At 53.2% G+C, this 22,069-nt stretch overlaps 1 protein-coding gene across 6 annotated transcripts in view; it reads left to right on the top strand.

Moving 5' to 3' along the window:
- Window positions 1–16,126: 16,126 nt before the first annotated feature.
- The window catches only part of ETV4 (ets variant 4), a 15,432-nt gene continuing 9,489 nt past the window's right edge, over window positions 16,127–22,069 (top strand). Inside the window, exons 1-4 of one of the 6 annotated variants that reach the window (XM_012659084.1) lie at window positions 16,127–16,346; window positions 16,892–17,002; window positions 17,192–17,285; window positions 17,505–17,552. In XM_012659084.1, the coding sequence (XP_012514538.1) occupies window positions 16,943–17,002; window positions 17,192–17,285; window positions 17,505–17,552 (202 nt within the window). In that variant the 5' untranslated portion in view covers window positions 16,127–16,346; window positions 16,892–16,942. Of the gene's footprint in view, window positions 16,347–16,612; window positions 16,679–16,844; window positions 17,003–17,191; window positions 17,286–17,504; window positions 17,553–22,069 lie in introns of those variants that run through there. The other 5 variants (XM_012659083.1, XM_012659085.1, XM_012659087.1 and 2 more) reach the window with 5 other exon arrangements.

Genomic DNA, 22,069 nt, shown 5'->3' with positions numbered 1-22,069 from the left:
TTGCCTGGTTTTGAACCTTCTACAATGGAACCAGAAGTTCACTTGAATGCCCCATAATGACACCCACATAAAGAAATTCATCCCACCGATGCTGTAGGACAAAGGAAGACAGGGAAACAGGAGTGCGGAGGAGCGTTTGTTTTTCTGCACAGACAGGGATGAGAAGGCTTTGGAGAGTAACAACTCACTCGCGGGTTCTCTGACCCGTCAGGCGAGACAAGTCATCCAGAGGGAAGCTGCAAGACTTCTTGCTGCAAGACACGGGCCTTGGAAAAGAGGACGCCGTGTACAACCAGACTCTTCCGTCCTTGAGCATTTATTCCAGTGCATTGAGACTCAGGAGATCTGGGCCAGAGACCCAGCTCTGCCACTAGCTCCCTGGTGACCTTGGGTAAGTCACTTCACCCCACTGCTCCTCTGCCCCTGAGTCTGTACAGTGGGGGTGTGAGTGACAATAGCGGAGCTCTCTTCAGCACTGCTCCAGCTCATTCACCCCCTAGGCTGGGGGTCAGCAAACTGTGGCCCCCACCTGTTTGCATATAACCTGCAAACTAAGAGTCATTCTTACATGTTAAATGGTTTGAAAAAAAAAATCAAAAGAATAACACTTGGTGACGCATGAAAATTATGTGACAGTCGAAAGTCAGTATTCATAAATAAAGCTTTGTTGGAACACAACCGTGCTCATTCATTTACATCTATGGCTGCTTCTGGAATAGCTGTGACAGTCACCTTATGGCCCACAAAGGCTAAACTATTTACTATGTGGCCCGTTACAGAAAAAGGCGGCCGAACCCTGCTCTGTACCATGCTCTGACTCCCACCTCACCTTGGCACTCGTTTTATCATCCCCGTGGCTGAGAAGCAGAGGTTCAGTAACCTGCCAGGGGGACCCAGCTGCGGGTGGTGGCAGGCAGGCTGGCTCCTGTCCGCTCCCCGGGGAACTGCCAGCCCTGTGTGACGCGCTCTGAGGCAGTGGGCATGGCATTGCTTTGCAAACTGCAAACAGATGTGAGATCCGTGCCTCCCTTAGCAGGCATCAGTGACTGAATCTACACGCGTGCCTCAGACCAAAATACCCCCCGACACCGCACATACCACATCCAGCCCGAAGACCTTCTGATGTGATTAGCCATTTTCTCCTCACTTCTGACTTTGGAAGCAGAGGCTTGAGTTAACCATTAATACTCTCCGTTCATGGCCTGTTGTCATAACCAGTCTGTGGGTTTGGTTTCATTCATTCCCTTTTATCCCCATACCCTATTTCCATAGGTCAGTGTCTGTCTTTCTGTTTGCAGTGTGGGTAGTTATTTCTTAGGCCTGTGGGTTTGATTTACATCAATGATATTGTGTTAACATCTCCTTGTTTCCTACTTGTTTCCCCTCCGCATCATTTTTTGCTCTTTCCTTTCCTTTCTAGGTATAACACACATAACGTGTAACGTGCACAGACATTAGGTATAAAACTCAATTTTTTACCTGTATGTACACCTGTGTGATCATCACACAGATAAAAATGTAGAACATCTCCAGCATCTCAGAAAGGTTCCCTTGTGCCCCTTCCCAGTCAATAAACAGCCCCCTTCCCCTGCCAGAGATCACCACTATTCCAGCTACAGTTACCACCCAATAGTTGAGTTTGTTCCTGAACTCCATCTACATGGAATCACTCAGTGGGTCTTTCACGTCTTGCTTCTTTTGCTAAGCTTGTCTGGGAGATTCCCCTATATCGTTGTTGCTAGCCGTAGCTTGGGTTTTTGCTGCTGTGTGGCACGAAGTTTTTAAGGTCTACCCACGTGGCTCTGTGCACATCCAATCTGTTGCTTCTTGCTGCTGCCTGGTGCTCCTTGGTGCGTCCACCCATTCAGTCTTTCCACTGTCCCAGCGAGGGACACCTCCCATGAGGCTGCCATGATCGTATCATCTTCATCCATGTCCCCTTAAGGAGCTATGTGAACATATCACCGGATGAATACCTAGGAAGGGAATTGCCTGGGCACAGGGAATTGACTGTGCCCCAGCAATTGACAAACTGCTGAAATTGACAAACTCTCTCCCTGTCTACCAAAGCAGAAGGAGCAGGGAGAAAGGAGGAAGAGCTGCTCCGGTGGTCCTGCTGTGACCCCCCATCCCCTCCCCACTTCTTCTCCAGGAAAACCTTTCAGCCCCTCCACCTGTCCTCTTGCAGGCCCCAGCTAAGCGCATTTGCTTCCTGAATGTCACTGCCTTGGCGGCAGCCCATGCCATCCTGCCGCATTATAACAGGACGATAATCAATGAACTGCTCACTCTATTGCAATAAAGCAGCGAGCCCAACCTTATATAATTCTTTTTAATTGTTTTCTCACATTACAAGGGTTTTTTTTTTTTTTTTTTGCTAAACTTATTCTGCCATAAGTTATGTCGTTTAATTTCTCAAAGTGCTAATAATTTAATTGCTTCCTTCCTGCAGACAAAGTGCCTGTACGGTCCCCCCTCCCTAGCACTGAGATTATAAAACGGGGCTGGCAGGAATACCTAAGAGGAGAGTGTTTTTGGTGGCAGGATTTGATGGGAAGCAGCTTTCTCAGAAGTCAGTCTGTGGGGCTGGGAACCTGGCTCCAGACTTCAAAGGGACAGGGGGCCCAGCCAAGCCTGCCCCGGGAGTTTATGATAATCACAGGGAGGAGGGAGGAGAGGGCTGAGATTAAAGAGGCGGGATGAGGCAGGGAGCATGGAGCTCAGAGATTCCCTGTCCTGAACGCTGTCAGGGAAGCTGGGATCCATCTGCAGCAGGAGGGATTTGGATCAGACTGGGGATGTTCCTGACAGTCAGGACTCTGAGGTGCTGACTGGAGCCAGGACAGGGTGGGGAGGTGACATCTGATAGCACATTTATGGAACCCTTACTGAAAGCCTGCCTCCCCTAGATCATCTCATTTTATCTTCACTCCCAGCTCTCTGAGGTAGGTACAACTATTATTGCTGCTTTACAGATGAGGAAACTAAAGCGAATAAAGGTTCACTTGCTCAAGCCCCGTATGTTGTCGGTGCCAGAGCAAGAATTTAAGTCCAGGGAGTCAGCCTCCAGGGCTCGTGCTTGCATCTGCCACACAGCAATGCCTCCACCACCTGTCTGGGCTGAGTGATGGCAAGGGGGGCAGGGAGTCTAGGCCTCAGGGGACAGGATCAGGAGGAGCTACTCCTGAGGGTTCCAAGGTAGCGCCCTCCTCCCTCCTGTCCAGGGTCTGATCCAATCAGAATTGCTTTAACCACCCCCCCTTCCCCCCCAAGACTCCATAGGATACAATCCAAGCTCCTAAACATGGTCTGCAAAATGCTCACACTCCCCAGCCCAGGAGTAGGAATTTTGAGGAGTATCCCCAAACTTATCACCACCCTGGGATTTCCTTTCTGCCTCCTGAACCTTTGCAAATGCTTTCTCTTCAAACCTTTTTCCCTCTCCTACAGATGAAATTTCACTCCTTCTACAAGGCCTGGCTCAAATGCCTCCTCCCCACTTCCCCAAGCGGAGTCCTGCTCTCAAATCTCTCAGAACATTCAGGGCACACCCCTGTCAGAGGGACACCTGGCCTGCAGTGTTATTGATATGACCTCAGTCACCTGACTCCCCTTGCTACTTACTAGCTCTGTGACTTTGGGAAAGTTACCTAACTTCTCTGAGCTCTACCACACATGATGTGGAATAAATGAACAGCACATGGTGACTGCTGAAAAAAAGATTCCCTGCTGGTGTTTTGTTTTGTTTTGTTTTGAGACAAGGTCTTGCTTTGTTGCCCAAACCAGAGTGCAGTGGCACAATCATAGCTCACTGCAGCCCCGACCTCCAGGCCTCAAGTGATCCTCCTGCCTCGGGGCCTCCCAAAATGCTGGGATTACAGCTGGGCATAAGCCATAGCACCTGATCTTGATGCTGTTTTTGACTGTCATTTACCTCATATTCCCATCTGCTAACACAGCGCCTGGCATGTAGCAGTCGCTCAATAAATCAATAAAATGGATACAATAACTAATTAATTACCTTCCGCCTTCTCCTCCTCCTCCCCCAAACCCAGCCCCAGGAATGCTCCTGTTTGTCCAACTTGGGATGCCAGAGGTAACACCTATTTGCTGTTTCCATTAGCCTGGCATTTCCTCTAGAAGGCAGGACCCCAAGGGTTCTGCATAAATTAACACCCTATCCCCCTCCACACCCACCTCATCCTAAGGAGCAGACAGCAGAGTGCAGCCCGATTCGGCCGCCACCAGGCACAGACCCTTGTCCAAGAAAGATGTCCTGCCTCCAGACATGGAGAAGCCAGAGCTCCACCACACCGGCAGTCCCTTTCCCTTTGACTTTCCTTTGTCTGCTCTAGTTGTCATCTCTGTTATCTGGAACCAGGAGTCCTCGACTGAGACTCTGCCTCCTACCCCTGCTCCTCTGGATGGGGTGTCTGGGCCAGCCCTCGGATCTCCTGTTCTCAGTCCACTGAGCCCACTGATACAGTAGACAGAGATCAGAGGAGTTCAGGCTTTAACTGCCATTCCTGGCTGTGTGACGCTGGGCAAGTCACTTAACCTTTCTGAGCCCCCAGGTCGTGGTACAATAATACAGAAGGCTGGGTGAGACCCAACAGTGCAAAGCTGCACAGAGACTATTCTGGTGGGCTCCCTTTCCTGTGACAGCTGCCTGCCCTGGGAGAGGGAATCGGGCAGGTCACAGCTGAATGCCTGGGGGTCTCCGGCATTTGAGATCCTGAGGGAATAGGGGTGGACTACAGAGCCACTACCATCACCCTGGCCACAGAAAGATGGGTGACTTGGAGGGCATGGGAAGATGCCCTTCTACCATGGGACAAAGCACCAGGAGTGTGGCTCGTGGCTGCCATGTTTTCCTCTCACATGCAGTTGCTGAAACTGGGTTTACGCAAGAAGCACAACCCGCACCCCCAGTCCTATCTGAGCAGAGAAAGTAAGTTTGTCGGAGGGTTCCAGGAGAACCCAAAGTCACCAAGGCCCCTCCCTCCACCCTAGGGAGACCCTTAGTGTCAGTAGAGCACACACATACCAGTGGCCTTTCTGCCTGAAACCATGGTTCTGAAGTCTCCATCCAAGTGAGGGCCTGGCACCCCGAACTGTGGGACTTCAGGACAAGCCACTGCTAAGCAGAGCAGGAGCTCAGAGCCTCTTGGGGCTAGAATGGAAATGCCTCTTTCTAAAGTGGCTTCCCCCACCCTTGTGTCAACATATGCCTCCCCTAGGTAGCCTTTGGTGCCTCAAACCTGAGATATGAAAACTGTTATTACTATAACAGGATACTGCCACTCACCACCCACCTCCCCAACTAAACAGGAAGCATCTGGCAAGTAGAGGCCTGTTTCACACCCCTGTGGACAAACCCCTTCCCCTGGCACCCACTCACTCATTCCTTCATTCACAAATATTTATGAACCACAGACGTAGTTGCCGGGGAATGCAGGCTGGAGGTCTGAGGCTCATCCTTTGGGGGTGTCAGCTGCTAAACCTCCAAATAGGGCCCCCAACTGGTCTCCCAGGTTCCCAAAGGGAAAATTTCCCCCACTCCATCCCAGAAGGGGACAGTGGGTCCAGCCGGGTCCGGTGAAGCAGAATCCTGCTTGCAAAGGAACACCAATTGCCCGTGGTCACTCTCTCAGCACAGGGGTGTGTCATGGCCCCGTGGAAAGTTTACAGGCAGGATGTGGAATCTCCACGGAGAAGCCAGCCCAGGCCCCATTCAGGGGAATCCCTGCCACGCAGGGCAGGCCTGAGCCCTGGGAAACCTGTCCAAGGCCACCACTGTGCCTACACCTGGACAACCAGAGCCCCGGCCAGCCAGAGCCTCTCTTTCTCTCACACGGGCCTGGAATTTCTCTCCCAGCTTAGTGCACAGCCGGCAAAGACATTAGGCCTGGGGCCACAGAGCCAAGATTCCAAGGAAAAAATTCCAAGGCAAACACCTCAAGGGTTCCCAAGGATTGTCTCCTCATTTCCCCAAAGTCCCCTCCACACCACCCTGGAGTCTTCTCCTTCCCCTAAGCTAACTTTGTGCTTCCCAGACTCCTGCCTTTGACCCTGATACCCGCCAGGCCTGGAATGCCCCAGCCCAGCCCCACACCCGAATCCCACCCACCTCAATGCCAGCTCCAAGCATCTCCTCGGAGAAGTCTTCCCGGAAGTCTTCCCCATCCTCCCAGGGAGGAGGGTCTCTCTCTCCCTCCTTCCTTTGATCACTCAAGTTCAGGCCTCCTCTGTGGCTGTGGTCAGGGCTTTGGCTTCTGAAAACAGACAAGCCTGTGCTCATAGGCTGGCTCTGCCCCTTCCCAAATGGGTGACCTCAAGCAGGTTCCCTTCCTGCTTCCTGCTGGGCTGCCCTTGCCCCAGCCCGGCCCAGGGATGCTCCACCCGCTCCTCCGGGCTGCACAGCCTTCGGTGTGGATTCCCGGTCTCTGCGGTCCTCCACCTTCAGAGCAGGTTTCTGTCAAGGACCAGAAAGCAAATATTCTAGGTTTTTCAGGCCATACCGTCTCTCTTGCAACTACTCAACTCTCCCATTGTAGCACAAAGCAACCAAACATAGCAAATAAGCATGGCTGTGTCCCAATAGAACTATTTTTGGACACTAAAATTTGAATTTCTCATATTTTCCATGCATCGAAAATATTATTTTTCTTTTGATTTTTTTTTTCAATCATTGAAAAAACCCTTTGTAGCTTACAGGACATATAGAAACAGGCACCGGCCGCACTTGGCCCAGGTTCCAGTCCTTCCATGTCTCCCCCAGAAGGTCCCCTGGCTGCAAACTCAGTTCCAGAGGCTGCACAAAGCAGCTGCCTCCAATCCAGGCTCAGCAGGCAGTTTGCAAAACCCTGAGTGTTCCAGGGGTGGGCCTGGGTGCCACAGGGGGCACAGATCGGAGTGGGGCACCCACCTGCCCTTGAGGAACTTCCAGTCCAAGAGGGGACCCAAGACAAATCATCAGTAACACGAGGTTGGGGAACATCAGCATCACAAAAGAGACTTTCCCTGTTCCAATGAATAAATCATTTCTTCTACACTGAGAAAGTTGAGGGACAGCAGTGGCTCCCCGGGACAAGAAATGCACCAGGAGAGACTTCATGGAGGAAATGGCATTAGACGTGGACTTCAAGGAACAGGAACTGCAGGACTGAGCTGTCGCCCTCCACCGTTTCCTCCTGTGAAAGGGGGCCCTTTGGCTTTCAACAAAAACCTTGAGGCTCATAGCTACACCTCACCCCCACACACCCAGATGCCACCACCAGATGGTGGCTCCTCACGCAGGGGCAGGGCCTTAGTCGTTTCTGAGCCTCTGGACACCGGCACATGTCTTGTGCAGAGTGTATCTTGGCAAATGCTTGCTGAGACTGAAATGAAGTCAGGGTGAGGAGAGAGAATGGCAAAGACAATTTCTGACGGAAAGTGGACCAAACAGATTCGGTTGTTCCCTCCATTTTGTCCAGCTCCCACCACCTCAGAAATACATTTCCCAAGGACTGTGTCCCTTATAGGGGACTCCTTATTCTGGAGGGATTTCTGCAGCCTTCTGGCTTCTTGGAAATGAGAAGTGAAACGGCGACTGTTTTCATGCACACACACACACACACACACACACACACACACACACCCCTCCCTCCTCTGACAGCCACCTCCTGCCTCTTACCTGGCACCTCCACTTCTCTGCTGAGGAAGGGGGGGCCCCTTGTCCCTAGAAGCTTAGATAGCCCAATAGCCTCTGCAGGCTGCGCCCTGGGGAACTCAAAGCCACCACCACCCAGAATCCAAATGAGCCCAGCCACCCACACCCACAGGCAGTTCAGTAAATCAGAGGGGTCACCGCCTCCTGGCTGGCACACCCAGAGCCATGGCTAAGCAGCTGACACTTCCCCAAGATGGCATCATGCAGAAGTTGGGGGGTTGGGTGTAGTCAGAACCACCCACACCCGGACCCCAGCTGCTTTCTCCTCCTCAGCCTGGCAGTGGCCCGACCAGACCAATCTCCTCAGGAGTAACTCTCAGGATGTCCTCCTCCTCCCATCATCATCCCCACCTGTGAGTACGGATGCCTTTACCCCCACACAGCCCAGCAGACCTGACCCATCCAGTATCAGCCCACACTGGGAGCCAGAGAGGTGTAAAGGAAGCAGGCAGTTCAATGAGGGTGTGCAGGGGGTAGGGGGCAGCCACAGAGAGCTTGCTCTTTTGCACACATACAGAGAGAGACTGAAGGGGACTTGTTCCAATCAACTTGGCATTCACTACACATCAGCCCTAGTCCCTGCTCCTAAGAGGTAGATATTGTTATCCCCATTGTACAGATGAGGAAACGGAGGCTAGAAGAGATTACCTGACTCACCCAGGTCACAAAGTCAGTCAAAGGCACAACCAGGATTTGGACCTGGGGTCCGTCTGTCTCAAACCCATGCTGGGTAAACCAAGACTGAGATTATGTGCAGGGCTCCGGCAGACCAGAAGCACCAAACTTTTTCTTTAAAATACTTTAGTAGTGGTAGTCATGATGAAAACCAAATCTTGTCTGGACTTCCTCTAATGTGTTCTATGGTTTTCATTGTTTTTATTTTTAATTGGACGGCGGTGAGGGATGACATGATTGTCTTAATGGTACATATTATTGAACAACCTCTAGAAGTTCTAATCCAGCTGCACAAATTGCTTCTTGAACTATTTGTTCTCTTGTTACGCCGGGCTGTGCTGGAGGACGTTTCTTTAGCTCTCGGTATGTTCATGCCACAGTGGTCGCAGCACGCCACCGTTTGTGTAACCCAGAGAAGGAATTAACGTACGTGTGCGAGGTCTGTATTGGCTCGTGTTTGTATGTGTGGACTATCTCACCAAGGATGCACCAGGAACTGGATGTTGTAGCTGCTTCTGGGAAGGCAAAATGAGTTGCCCGGGGACAGAGATTGGAGAGATCATGAAATTTCACTGGAGAGCATTACATGACTTTGAAATTTTGTGCCATGAGAGTATCTTACCAATTCAAAGAAATAAATAAATGTTATACAACACTGACAATCTCCTTTTAAGCAAAAGCGACATAAAAATGCGAATTTAATAGCTTCTGTCTTCAACTCCGCAGACACAACCCAGACAAGAAAACAAAGGTCTGGTTACTACCTTGTAGAAGGGCAGAGAGAAGGACACAGAGAGCCAAATACAATTTAAATTCTCACCAAATGACCACGCGGAATAAGAATCCCGACTGGAAAGAGACAAGGGGTCAGAGAATCCAGAGAGAGGGAACTGGAGGAGAAATGTCTCTACTCGCTGGGGAGGTGGGGGAAGGGAGCTCCAGAGGCCCAGCCCCTCCCAGCAGGAGTTTGCTGGTGGGGGGAGCATTTAAAGGAGAAGAGCAGGGCCTGGTGACTCCTGCCCTGTGATGTCCATCAGCTGAAGGACAGTCCCCAGTACTGCAGGACCCCTCCCCAGTCCGAGACTCAGTTTCTTTGTCTCCACTAGGAAGGGTTTGGCCCAGACACATCTCCAAAGAGCCTCACCGCTCCAATATTCTCGATTTGATAGCTGCAGCCTTCTGCAAACGTGCATAAAATAGATTAGTTTTAGCAGTAGTAAAAACAAAACTGAAAATCAGATTTATCATTTTAATTAAATATACTTTACATTCTCAATTTCTAGGGAGCAAAATGCTCCCCCCCCATCGGTTTTCCCTTTGTGGGAGACACTCATGTGTGATGCGCAATTTAAGAAAATGCCAAACCACCCCTTGAAGATACACAATTAGCAAGACCAATCAGGTATTCCTTAACAGGAAAGTGGGACTTGTTGGGGCAAAAGAAGAACACAAAAAGGAAATGTCAAGGAGCAAGGGTCAGGTGGGGTCAGGGTGTCCCAGGACTAGGGAGAGGGCTGGTAGGAACAGCTTGCTATTGTTTCTGAAGCCACTGCCCCTGAAGCTGGGTGGAGCCGGGTGGTCACCCTCCCACCCCCGAGAGCCAGGAGGCAAACTGCTTGCTCTCTGAACTTTAGAGTGCTCTACTATAAAATGGAACTAAAAATACCCACTTCGAGGAACGCTGGGAAAATATAATAAGATAACATATCTGAAAAGACTTAGGAAAACAATAAAGTGTAAAGCACACATGCAGACACCAAGGTCTGGTCCCCTCTGATTAGGTATTGTGTCCTCTCAGCATGCGTCCCCCTGATGTCCTTCCTTTCTGCCATCCTCTTTCCACCCAGGCTCAAGTCCCCCCGGAGTGAGGAGAAAGCCGGCGGCCTCACCCACAGGGAGCGTCCTTTCCTGGGCTCTGGGTTCCACAGCCCGCATCCCAGTTGTGAATTACCAGATAAATCTGGGCTGGGCTTGCCAGCGGGGTAGGTGGGAATCAACTGGAGAAATAAATCCACAGCTGCAGCTCCCTGGGTTGCAGGAAAACCCCAGCCTCAGGGGCAGGCAGGGGCTGGGGAGACGGAAGAATTTCTGTTTTTGAAAAAAAATAATAAAGCTCAGAAATAAAGTCAGGAATTCTGCCTCCCCCATTCCCTCCCCACCCACCCACTACAACTATTCACCCAAAAAGATTCCAAACAGAATCAAGCCCCCAGGTTTCTGTCGGCTCTGGGGTCTCCCGCCCCTGCCTTAGCGAACTGGGAGTCCACTCGGTTGCCCGTGACTCCTGACAGCGAGAGCAAATACAGACACTCTCGGAGCGCAGCGCTCGGCTTTAACGCGAGAAATCGCCTTCCCTCGGCAGAGCCCCACCCGACACGAGCGATGGCCCCTCATAATTCAAATCCGCACTTAATTAAAACGGGGAGCATCCTGGACTCTGCCCAACTGACACCAATCCCGTCTCATCCTTCAGGCTGCTGGCATTTGTCCGTTTGTCTCTCTTCGATGGAAAGGGGAAAAAATGGGAAGCAAAAAAAAAAAAAATCTTATATCCTGCAGCCTTCAGACAGGACCTGGCCTTGAGCTGGGTGCTCCGTCTAGAAACAGAGAGGGCTGAAATCTAACAGGGGACACAGAACAGGATGAGGGAGGCTCAGCATTTTGGGGAGAGTTTAGAGTTGCTGCAGGCAGCAACTAGGAAAAGATGAAGTCACCAGCACCTTCTAAAAATAAAAATTGCTGGCCTGGCACGGTGGCTCACGCCTGTAATCCTAGCACTCTGGGAGGCCGAGTCGGGCGGATCGTTTGAGCTCAGGAGTTCAAGACTAGCCTGAGCAAGAGCGAGACCCCGTCTCTACCAAAAATAGAAAGAAATTAATCGGACAGCTAAAAATATATAGAAAAAAATTAGCCAGGCATGGTGGCAGTGTGACTGTAGTCCCAGCCACTCGGGAGGCTGAGGCAGGAGGATTGCTTGAGCCCAGGAGTTTGAGGTTGCTGTGAGCTAGGCTGACCCCATGGCACTCTAGCCCGGGCAACACAGTGAGACTCTGTCTCAAAAAAAAAAAAAAATTGCTTTCCTCGGGACAGCCTTGGTCTCTGGCCTTCCAGCATTAGGTTCCACATTTTCTCCTGGGACAATATTCCGGAGGAAAGGAGGACACATTTATTCAACCTGGTTTAAAAATATTAAAGCCGGAGGAGCGGGGTAGTGGAGTGGGGGGGAAAAATATTAAAGCTGGGCGTGGTGGCTCGAGCCTAGAGTCCCAGCTACTCGGGAGGCTGAGGCAGGAGCATGGCTGGAGCCCAGGAGTTCTGGGAGGTGTAGAGGGGCGCTGTGCCGATCCAGTGCCCCACTAAGTTCAGCATCAATATGGTGACCTCTCGGGAGCGGGGCACCACCAGGTTGCCAAAGGAAGGGTGAACTGGCCCAGGTGGGAAACGGTGCAGGTCAAAACTCCCATGCTGATCAGTAGTGGGATCGCGCCTGAGAATAGCCACCGCACTTCCGCCTGGGCAGCATAAAAAGATCCTGTCTATGTAAATTAATTAATTAATAATTAAAAAGCTGGGTTTCTGATAGTTTCCAATTAGAGCTCCCCAAAAGGTGACACTCCCCCACACATAAAAAAATCCTAAAACAGTCCCTCCTAGGGGTTGGCTTGGCCTCACAGAGGCCCTTATATTCATCCCTCTACTCCTGGAGATGTTACACTGTCACACAGATGGCCCTCTTGGGCAGGCAGGGGGCAGGGGTGGGACCAGGATCTGCCACCCCAGATTTCTGACTGTAGCTGGGTCTGCTTTCTCTGTGAAAGGAGAAACCTCGGCAATTGGTCTGGGATGATCGCCTTCCCTGTTTCTCCCAAGGCTCTTGAAGACTTGAGGACTCCTCACCCCTATACCACCCTAAGGAAAGACAGGCCTCATCTTTGGAGCTTTTCTCCGGAGACTATCCTCCTCCACCAGGTGCCCCTGGGGGGAACTGAGCTAGATATCGGCTTCACCTGTGCCTTTCCTCTCAGCCCAGTCCACTCCCATCTGGCAGGCTGGAGGAGAGCCCCCCACCCCCACCCCATTCTGCGGGGTCTCAGGAGAGACCTCAGGCTAAGTGGAAGGTGGAAAGGAATAAGGGGAGCAGAGTGGCTTTCCCCCTTCCAAGCACATTCTCCAAAAGTGGTGCCTTTCCAGCCATGTTTAGGGTAACAGGTATTGACAAGATATTTGCAAAGACATCTATGATAAAAAACATTAGGGCAGTGGTTCCTACCTAACCTGGAGGACAGGAGCAGGGGAACTAAAGATCTGCTCTGTTATGAGCCTGATAAAACCTACAGATCCTCTTCTCAGAAAAATGAACACACACGCACCGCAATGCAGGCAATTACTTTAGGGGGCACACATCTACAGACCCCGCACTCGGAACCCCTACAGATTAAAGGAAGCAGTGTGAAAGGGGCATGGTGACACAAGGACAAAGGGAAGTCTAAGAGTGGCCCTTTTTGGTCATCCTGATCCACCAGCACAAGGGGAAAGCCCCAGGCTCCCCCTCCTCCAGCACCACTGCTGACTGGTTTATTCCCCTGGCGATGGCTTCAGGCTGGGAAACACTACAGGGACACAGGTACTGCCTGAACCTATCTGTCTCATCCACCTGGCCTTACCAATGTGTCTCCCTGGCTTGCCCTCTGAGTTCCACCCTGTAAGTTTCTGGGACTCTCAGCTCTTCCAGACCCTGAGGAAGCCAGGCCTTGAAGGCATATGTCTCTCCTCCCCTCACAGTCAGGCTGCGCAGATCACCCACTGAATGTCCCCAGCTAACCCAAGGCAGAGGACAAAATCCAGCCCTCTGCCACTCATTCTCTGAACCTGCCCTGGGGAGACACTGCTTCTCTGAGGGACTCAGGCCCTGAACCCCCTCATTGTCTGATCCAGGGGCCTCCAATAGCTTCCTTCCCTTCTTATCCCTGTGCTCTGATCCTCCAGCCTCCTGAGCAAGACTGGAGCTGCCTTTGTATGAATATTTGCATATTGAAAACCCACATTTACATTTTATAACTTAGATCCCTGGGAAACAGGCCAGAGTCCAGTCTACTAGAGGAAGGAAGCATTTACCTGTGCAATCCCACCAAAGATGTGTCAGAGAGGGTCAGAAAATATGTTGTGTGTGTGAATTCCATGATGCTGTGTGTCCAGGGGGGACCTGTGAGCATCCTTAATTTGAGTGTGTCCATGCATGTGCTCTGGCTCAGGTGTGTCCTTCACCTGGCTTGTCGTGTGTTCCCTCAAGGTGTCTGCATGCCTGTGAGTCTATTTTGGGTGTCCTTAGTGTGTTGTGTGGGCCCTTGCGGTGGATGTGTGTTTGTGAGGCCTATGTTTCCTCATTTGTGCAATGGAGGTGACAATCATAGCACTTACCTTATGGGATCGCTGTGAGGTTGCTTGAGTTAGTGCAGATCATGTGCTTAGAGCAGGACATGGCACGTGGGGCTCGCTCAGTATGTGGCAGTTACTGTGATGCGATTCCCAATAGAAACCTCCAGCCTCCCTGTTCCTTCCTCTTCCCAAATATCTCAAGCCTTGGGAGAGGTTTCAACGTTCCCCTTGGAGATGTCACTGCTCCGAGCCTGGGCGTCGAATCATAGGACAGTGACAGCAGTGGGAGCAGCAGCAGTATCTTCTCTCACTCTGCCTGCATGCTAAGCCAGAGCCTAGGGAGAAAGGACCGGGAATGGGGAGGGGACACTTACTCTCCAGGGAGCCAGGGGCCCTCTAGAGAAATGTAAGAACTCGGAACCAGAGGGGCACTGCTACAGAGTCCCTGGCTGGAGGACTGGAGTACCCAGTGCCAGCTCAAAGACCCACCAGAATCTTCTTCATTGTCATGGAGACCACATCAGAACTGCCTTCCAGGAAGAATCCTCTGCCCTCCTCCCCTACTTCTCTCTTGGTCAGGACTCACGCTCTTCCCTAAACTGGTTCCATCCAGCCCAAAGCTGGGATTTGCCTGGGCTTGTCTGTCCTTCCTTATACAGGGTTCATGCTAAGCTCGATTAGTTTGGTCTTTATTGTGCCTATTCATTGCACAAGCATTTCGTGCCACATTCAAAGCATGAAGCAGGCTCAGGAGGACTTACAGAGGCAAATGAGACCTCCTCCAGGCCCTGAAGAGCTCTCCATACATAGAGATGTCTATACCATGAGGCAGAATGAAAGACATCCACACCAGAAATACAGGCAAGAATGTTGTATAGGGCCTTAATTAACTGATTCAAGCTATCATGGAAAGATTTCTGGAAGAGAGAGACAATAGACACAAACCTTAAAGAACATTTCAGCAGAGAAGGGAGGGAAGTTTATTTTCATTTGCCCCAGCCAATCTCGGGAAATAAGCCCTAAACAGGTGCCAGCAGTTGGATGTTCTAGACTCAGCTCTGACCAGACTGGCTGAAAGAGATTGCATGTGTCATCTCCTCTGAACTTCCACTGCCTCATCTGTAAAGCGGGGGTGTTTGATTAGATGAATTTTGAAAGCTGGTCCCTACTGGCCTGGTGTTTGGACAGTCTCTTGTGTTTATCACAGACAGGCAGGATGCAAAATTAGGCTCCTCAAAGGGGTGCATAGACTAAAGACCCAGAGAATCGTCTCAGAAAAAGACGCCTTCAAGGCTTCATGTCCTGTGTGCCCCCAGGGCTGCAGCCATGCAGCCCATTCCCAACAATCTTGGTCACAGCTGCCTGCCTGGCACCCAGCACTGTGTCTGGCACAATAAATGTTTATTGAAAGAAGTGGTAAACGAATGAGGTGACAGACTATGACCAGCTTCTTGGCCAAAACTGAAAGGCATCTTGCCCTTAGATCATCAGACCATTTGGGGCTTTTGCTTCCTGATACCCCATCTTTGCTCTGGGATAAGGGGGAAGATGGCTGAGAGAGCCACAATTTCAGAAATTGTCTATCCTGGGGCCTCTGGTTTCTGCTGCAATCAATAAAAAGTGGGTCACAAAATAGCTCTGCAGAACACAGACCCTCGAGGAAAAGCCTGGATTCCATGCCAATTTACATTTATCGAGAGCACCTACTGTGTGTCAGGTTTTGTCACATAGCTTAATTCATTTAATCATGGCCTCAGAGGGCTGTCCAAAAGTGTGGGGGATTTAGGGCTCTAAACCCTAGCGGTGTTGACTAGCTGAGTGACCTCAGACCAGTCACTGTCCCTCTCTGAGCTTTCATTTTTACTGTCTGTGAGATGGAAACAATAGATCCACTTCGCCCGGTTATGGGAACGAAACGAGCACGTGGAAGCTGAGCGCTTCATAAACGCTAGTTATTATTGTTCCTCTGAGCACACAAGCCCACATGCCTTCCCCCAGGGCGCACACACAGAAGTGTTCATACTCCCACGTACACGCAGATGCACAGGGACGTGTGCAGGCGCCAGCCGGAGGAGATCGCGGCGTCTCGGACCCAGAAGCTAGCCCAACAGAGAAGCCGCCGAGTCCTCGGCTTCCCTCCTTTTCTCTCAGCTCTTTATGAATGAACTCCGGCAGCGAGGAGTTTATTATTTTATGAATGGGAGCCCGAGCCCTGAATGAAGCCAAGAGCCAACCCCTACATTCTGATTGGTCCCCGCTGCTGGGAAACTCCGCCCCCCGGCTCGGCAGGGCGAGTCTCCGGATTGGCGGGCGTGCCCGGCCCTGGGGTTTCATTCACAAAAGTCAATGAAACAAAGGGAACAGGGTGGGGGGAGAGAGCGCCGAGGCCCAGGCAAAGGAAATGCACCAATCAGCTGCTCCCCCGGGCTCACAACTGTCTGCGGCGCCGGGAAAACAAGCCGGTGCGAGGGGGACGCGGGGCTGGGGCCGCCTCGCTCCGGCCTAGCCCGGCGGCCCTCGGTGCCGGCCCTGGGGTACGCTCGGGACCCCCTCGGCTCCAGCACAGACGCCCCGGCCTCAGGTGAGGCTGCGGGAGGGAGAGGGAGGGACAGTGTCTGTGACTCCCCGCCTCGTCTCCAGCGCACCACACTCACCGCCCGCCTCCGCGGATTCCAAGGCGGGGGTGGGAGGCGCTGGGATTCGGGGTTGGAGGGGGCGCAGTGGTGGGCGTGCGATGGTGTGCGCCTCGCCCGCTCCTCCGCGCGCTCCTCCGCGCGCGCGCACTCACACAGACACACACACACACACACACACACACACACACGCACACACACATGTACGTCTTATGTAACCGAGCTCGGGCAGAGCAGGGCTGCAGAAAGCAGAAACGACGAGCCCGGCTCCCAGGAGCAGGTGGGACCTCCTTGGGCCTGTGGAGGGAGGGGAGTGGTGGTGGCGCACTGCCCAGCAGGCGGAAACCTCCCCATCGCCCCAGTGAGTCGGAGAAGTTTCGCCGTCGGACCCAGAGCCTCGGGACTGCCCCCTCCCGCCACCCCTCCCTGCCCCCCACCGCAGCCCTCCCGGGACGGTGTGCGAGCGCAGCCCCCTCCGCACCCCTCCCCCCAGGTCTCGGCCCCCGCGCGGGGCCCCGGCCGTGCGGCCGGAGGGAGCGGCCGGATGGAGCGGAGGATGAAAGGCGGATACTTGGACCAGCAAGTGCCCTACACCTTCTGCAGTGTGAGCGCCGCGCCGGCCTCCACGCCCGCCCCCGCCCTGCACCCAGCTCCTGCCCTCCCCACAGCCCCCTCCCCGCTGTCCCAGCGGGGTCCTGGACTGCCCCGCCCCTGAGTCACCCTGGGACCCCAACCCCGCCCTCCAGACTAGGTGCCTCTGGGTGACTCGGGGTCATTCTCCCCCTCCTCTCAGAAATCGCCCGGAAATGGGAGCTTGCGCGAAGCGCTGACGGTCCCGCTGGGGAAGCTCATGGACCCGGGCTCCCTGCCGCCCCCCGACTCTGAAGGTAAAGAGCCAGGGAGACGAACCGCGACCCTCCCACCCACACACCCTGCGGGCCGATCCTGGAATCCCTGCCCGTTTCCCAAAAAGACTCTTCCTCTGCGGGACGCTGGTCGTTCTTCTTGGCTCTTTGCTCCAAGGGAGGACTCTCCGGGACTTGCTGGGGCTCCCTTTCTCTCACCATCCCTCCCCTCACCTCCCAATTCCATTATTCACCCCCCAGATCTCTTCCAGGATCTAAGTCACTTCCAGGAGACGTGGCTCGCCGAAGGTGAGTGGTTTTGTGACCTTTTCCATCATCGAGGGCTGAGGGGTTCTCTAGCCTCTAGTATTCCGACCTAACCTACTTCCTCGACCCGCTTCCCAGCCTCAGGGAATCTCCAAGGCCCCCTCCCCATGTCCCTTGCCACTCCGCTCTCCTCCGCGCCCAGCGTGGACACTTACATTGATATTTATTTTCTCTGCCCTGAGCCAGGCTTGTGTAACTAGGCCTGGGGATGAATCAGACCATTGTGTGGGGTATTTGCTTATTTGAATGGAACTTGGCCCCAGGCCCATTTTCCTGGTTGAAATTTTCACTCGCAAAGTTTGTTTTGCAGGAGCTGCCAGGCCTAGGTGCTCGTTGGGGTGTTTCTGGGGGAGAGCGGTGAGGGACGGGAGGATGAAGAGAAGGAGCGATTAATTCGTTACCTATCTCCAGGAGGTGCCAAAACATTGATACTTATCCCCTTGGCTTCTCTTCTTCCCAGCCCTCGGCGCCAATTTACTGTTCGAGCCAAAAGAACAACAAAAGTTTAAATCTTTTCTGCAGCCCTTTGGCACAGAGAGCCCAGGGTTCCCTCCCCAAATAATCTTGATTGAGATTCTAATGGCAACTGTTCTCCCTCCTCCAGCCCTCCTAAATGCCTCCCCCCCAGGCGCAATCCTCCTTCCTGTGTGCTGGGGCGTTAGCTGCGGGCTGGCTGGGGTGGGGTCAGTGGCTGGATCTCTTCTGGGTGGGAAGTGTGTTCTGGGGGGTCTCCCAGTTGGATTCATCAATGTGTTTTGCTGGGACCTTTGGGAGTCCCTGGTGGGGCTGCAGGTGGGAGGCGTAATGGTGTTTCAGGCAGTCCCAAGAGGGAAGGGTTAACCACCCCCATCTCAGGGTCCCTTTAATACTCTGGAAACTGAGAAACCGAAACCCTAGGAACCCCTTTTTGGGGTCTTTTCCCTTTCCTAAAATCTCCCCATTCCTCCACCCTGGGTATTTTTCTTTGGTAATTTTTTTAAAGTTCAAATCCAATTCCTCTAGAACCCTCTGTGGGAGCTTAGAGTAGAAGCAAAAGACCTCTGACTGGATCCTTGGAGCCAGAGTAGGTCTGGTCTGTGTTGCCCACTATGGTACCCCAAAAATGTATATGTTGACAGCATGACTATTTAGCACAGGCCAAGCACTCAAGATATTTTGTGCAAGTAATGGCTGAACAGCTTTGTGGGTGCTGGAGGAAGCTGGGGGTTCTGGGGGGCATTGTGTGCATCTTCTCCACTCTGCGAGTCCTGGGCCCAGCTCCGAGAGGTCCGCCCATCCTCCTCCTGAGGTTCCGGAGCTGAAGAACGCAGAGGTGTCAGTTTCCAGAGTCTCTCAAAGACTTCCTTTCCCAATGCCTGATTTCTGCCCTGTTCGCCAGGCTCCTTTCCTTGTCTGTCATCTGAAGGTCCCCACGGTGGGAGCTAGGAGTGGGCTCAGAGGTTGGCATTTTGGCGGCAGCTGGTCCATTTGTGCCTGGGTTTGCAATGGGAGGGGGAGGAAAATGCTCTCATCTCTCAACCTTGAAAGCCCCACCCCTTGGCTGTGAGTCTGGAGATGGTACGTGTGTCTGTCTGCATGTGTCAGTGTGACAGTGTGTGCGTGTGCGCGTGTGTGTTACATGCTGCTGCCCTGGGAGTCCCTGTACATTTAAATCCAGTGGGTGGGGAGGTGGGGGTGGAGATTGCAAGGCGGAGGGGGGGCGCTAGGAGCTCCTTGGTTCCCTCTCCTTCCTTCTGAGGGAGCAGCTCAGGTTCCCAGCGGGCGATGGCCGGCCAGGCCTGAGGGGGGATGCTGAGGCCGCTTGCTCCTTCTCATTCTCTCTGCGGAGACAGATGCAGCTGCCGGGGCCCTGTCCCCCTGCACCATCCCAGCACCACCCCAGCCTCCTCTCCTGCCTCTTCCCACCAGGTCAGTGACCCCAGCAGCCCAGAGGGAGCTTTGGGGTGGCGGGGAGGGACTAGCTCCTTTGGAAACTTGCCAGTGGTGGGGCGCATCAGGAGGAATGGGGGCCAGAGCCCAACCTCCCTCCCTCGGCTTCGTTCCTTCCACAGCCCCAATGTGGAGAGAAGCAGCCGGTCCTTGTGGTGTGGGTGGGGCTGTGAAGATTCAGCATTTGGGGGATGCCCAGGTTGGACCCAGACAGGTATAGAGAGATGCCGATGCGGTTGCGGTTTCAGTGTCGTGTGTCTGGGCGTTGGGGGTATGAATGCCAGTGCGGCTCTGTAGAGGCAGCTCATATATCTTTGGGGTTGGGGCTTTTCTGGGGGACAGAGAGGGATGAAGTGAGGCTAGTAGACTATGAGGGCGTGTCTGATGTCAGGGTGCCTGGGATCTGTTGAGATGTTGGAGAAAGGATCAAGCTGCTACAGGAAGACCCAGGCTCAGCAGGCTGAGCCCACGAAGTGTCTGGCTATGGCAAAGATGTGCTGGTTCTGGTCCAGGGTTCCTTTCCAGGCATGTCAGGAGCCCCGAACCCCCGGGGACAATGACTTTGCGGTCTATTTGGTAGTAAGGCCCATTGACTCTGAGCCATGTATGTCCTTTGCATGAGGCTGGGGTCTGTGGCTTCCCAGAAACCCTGTGGCTGGCTTGCAGAGGTCCTGGATCCCGCCGACACTGTGTATAAAATTGTTGGGGATGCACCATACACAAAGGTGTATGGATTTTTCTAGGAAGAGAAGGATCCATAGCTTTTATCAGATTCTCCAAGGGATAGGTCTGTGCTCCCCTTTCACCGCCTCCCCACCCTCCCGCAAGGTCTCCCCGCCCCTTGCCCTTTGGCTTTTTCTTGTCATATTGGTGGGTCCCAAAAGAGACCCTGTGCGTGGAGGGTGTGCGTGGAGGGGCATCTCGCCCGTGTGCTGCTGTGTCGCCGCAAGAGTGAAGTGAAAGGAATTAGGGTGTGTGCATCCCTGAACGCGTGAATCTGTGCGTGCTCCCTGTGCCTCAGCTTGTCTGTGGGGAGAGATGAGGTTAATCCCCCCCCGCGAGTCTTTCCTAGCTACAGTGCCACCTTCTCCATCTTTCTATCTCTTCCCCTTCTAGAAGGCTCCTGGGGACAAATGTCCCCTACACAGACAGAGAACTGGTTCCTTCCAGTACAGAGGCTGCCAGGGTGGGGGCAGGGTGAGGGTGAGAGAAGAGGCCAGCAGTGACACAATGAGCTGACGCTCTGGACAAAGCCCCCACCCCTTCACCTTGCAGTGGGACCCTGGGGAGAAGGTGACGGGGCATGTGTGGTGTAGGTGGGTGGCTACCCTATGGTGGGCCTCGCCGCTTCTGTGTTTCAGCCTCCCAGTTCTTCTGGAGCCCAGCTTGGGAGGCCCCCAAGCCCCTCCTCTTCTTTTACTGACCCCCGTGTTGGAGCGACAGTCCCTGAAATTCTCTGTCTGTCTCTGGGCATTTTGCTGGCTTGGCACTTTTCCCACCCCCTCCTTAATCATCTGCTGTATCCCCAGGCAGATAAACTCCACGTTAGTGCCAGGATGGAGCTGGGGACAGACCTTGGCACACTGGCTTGGCAGCCAAAACTCAGCCAAGTCAACAAATAAATAAAGAGAGTGGTGTACACTCAAGACCAAACATGGTAATTAAAAATTCTCCTGCTCTCCAGGAACTCAAGGCTCCGAGTTCCGACTTCTAGCCTTGTTGACAGTCTCTGGGTGACTGAGGGCCCTGGCCTACCCCTTTGGGACAAGGCCAGTGTTTGGGGGAGGCTTGAGTGGAGACTGATTTCTCCTAGCTCTGGTAACAGAGGATGGCACCACCTGTTTTGGGATGAGATGTGTGTGCTGGGGGGGCCTCCTCTGGGACTGCCAGGCTGTTGGTTGTGGTCACCCCTTCAGGCCTGAGCCAGGAGGAAAGGCAAGATGAACCCCAGGGCTCTCTGCTCCCCAGTGCCAGTGAGCCAGTGACGCCAGTAGGGGATGCCCCCAGCCCATTACCTCAGTGGAAACTGGCAGTTAATGAGGCCCCAGGAGGGGGCCCAAGTGAGTCAGCGTCAGCCACCCCCCTCCAGTTGTGCACTCCCCCTGCCCTTGGGACCCTCCTTGCCTAGGTAGCAGGGAGGGAAATGTTGCCCACTCTGCTCCCGTCACCCACCTTCCAGCCACCTTTGGGGGTGTTGCCTGGGAATGGGCCGGAGGGCACAGCAGGGATGAGGGCACTGGGCCTTGCACCCCTGGGCCGCTGAGCAGATTTTGCCTCCTTCCGTTTATCTAGTGCTTCCCTAAAATGCCTATTCTTAAGGGCCACCAGGTGCCTGGGCCCTGCTGTGGGCCTGTGGAATGGGAATCTCGGGGAGGAGACTGGGAATCTGTTTTTAACTATGTCCAGGAGATCCTTGACTCAGGACGGTTTTGAAACGGCTGCTTTTGTGTTGGGCTCCTGAAAAGATGCGTGCCAGCTGTGTGTGTGTTTGTTTTGGCCAGGGGATTTCATGTCCCACGGATTTATTTGATTTATTTAATCACTTTAGAGTTGTATTACGTTGACTCGTC

The sequence above is a fragment of the Propithecus coquereli genome, unplaced genomic scaffold (assembly GCF_000956105.1).
Source record: "Propithecus coquereli isolate 6110/MARCELLA unplaced genomic scaffold, Pcoq_1.0 Scaffold598, whole genome shotgun sequence".
NCBI lineage: Eukaryota > Metazoa > Chordata > Mammalia > Primates > Indriidae > Propithecus > Propithecus coquereli.
This window is presented reverse-complemented; position numbering and strand designations above follow the sequence as displayed.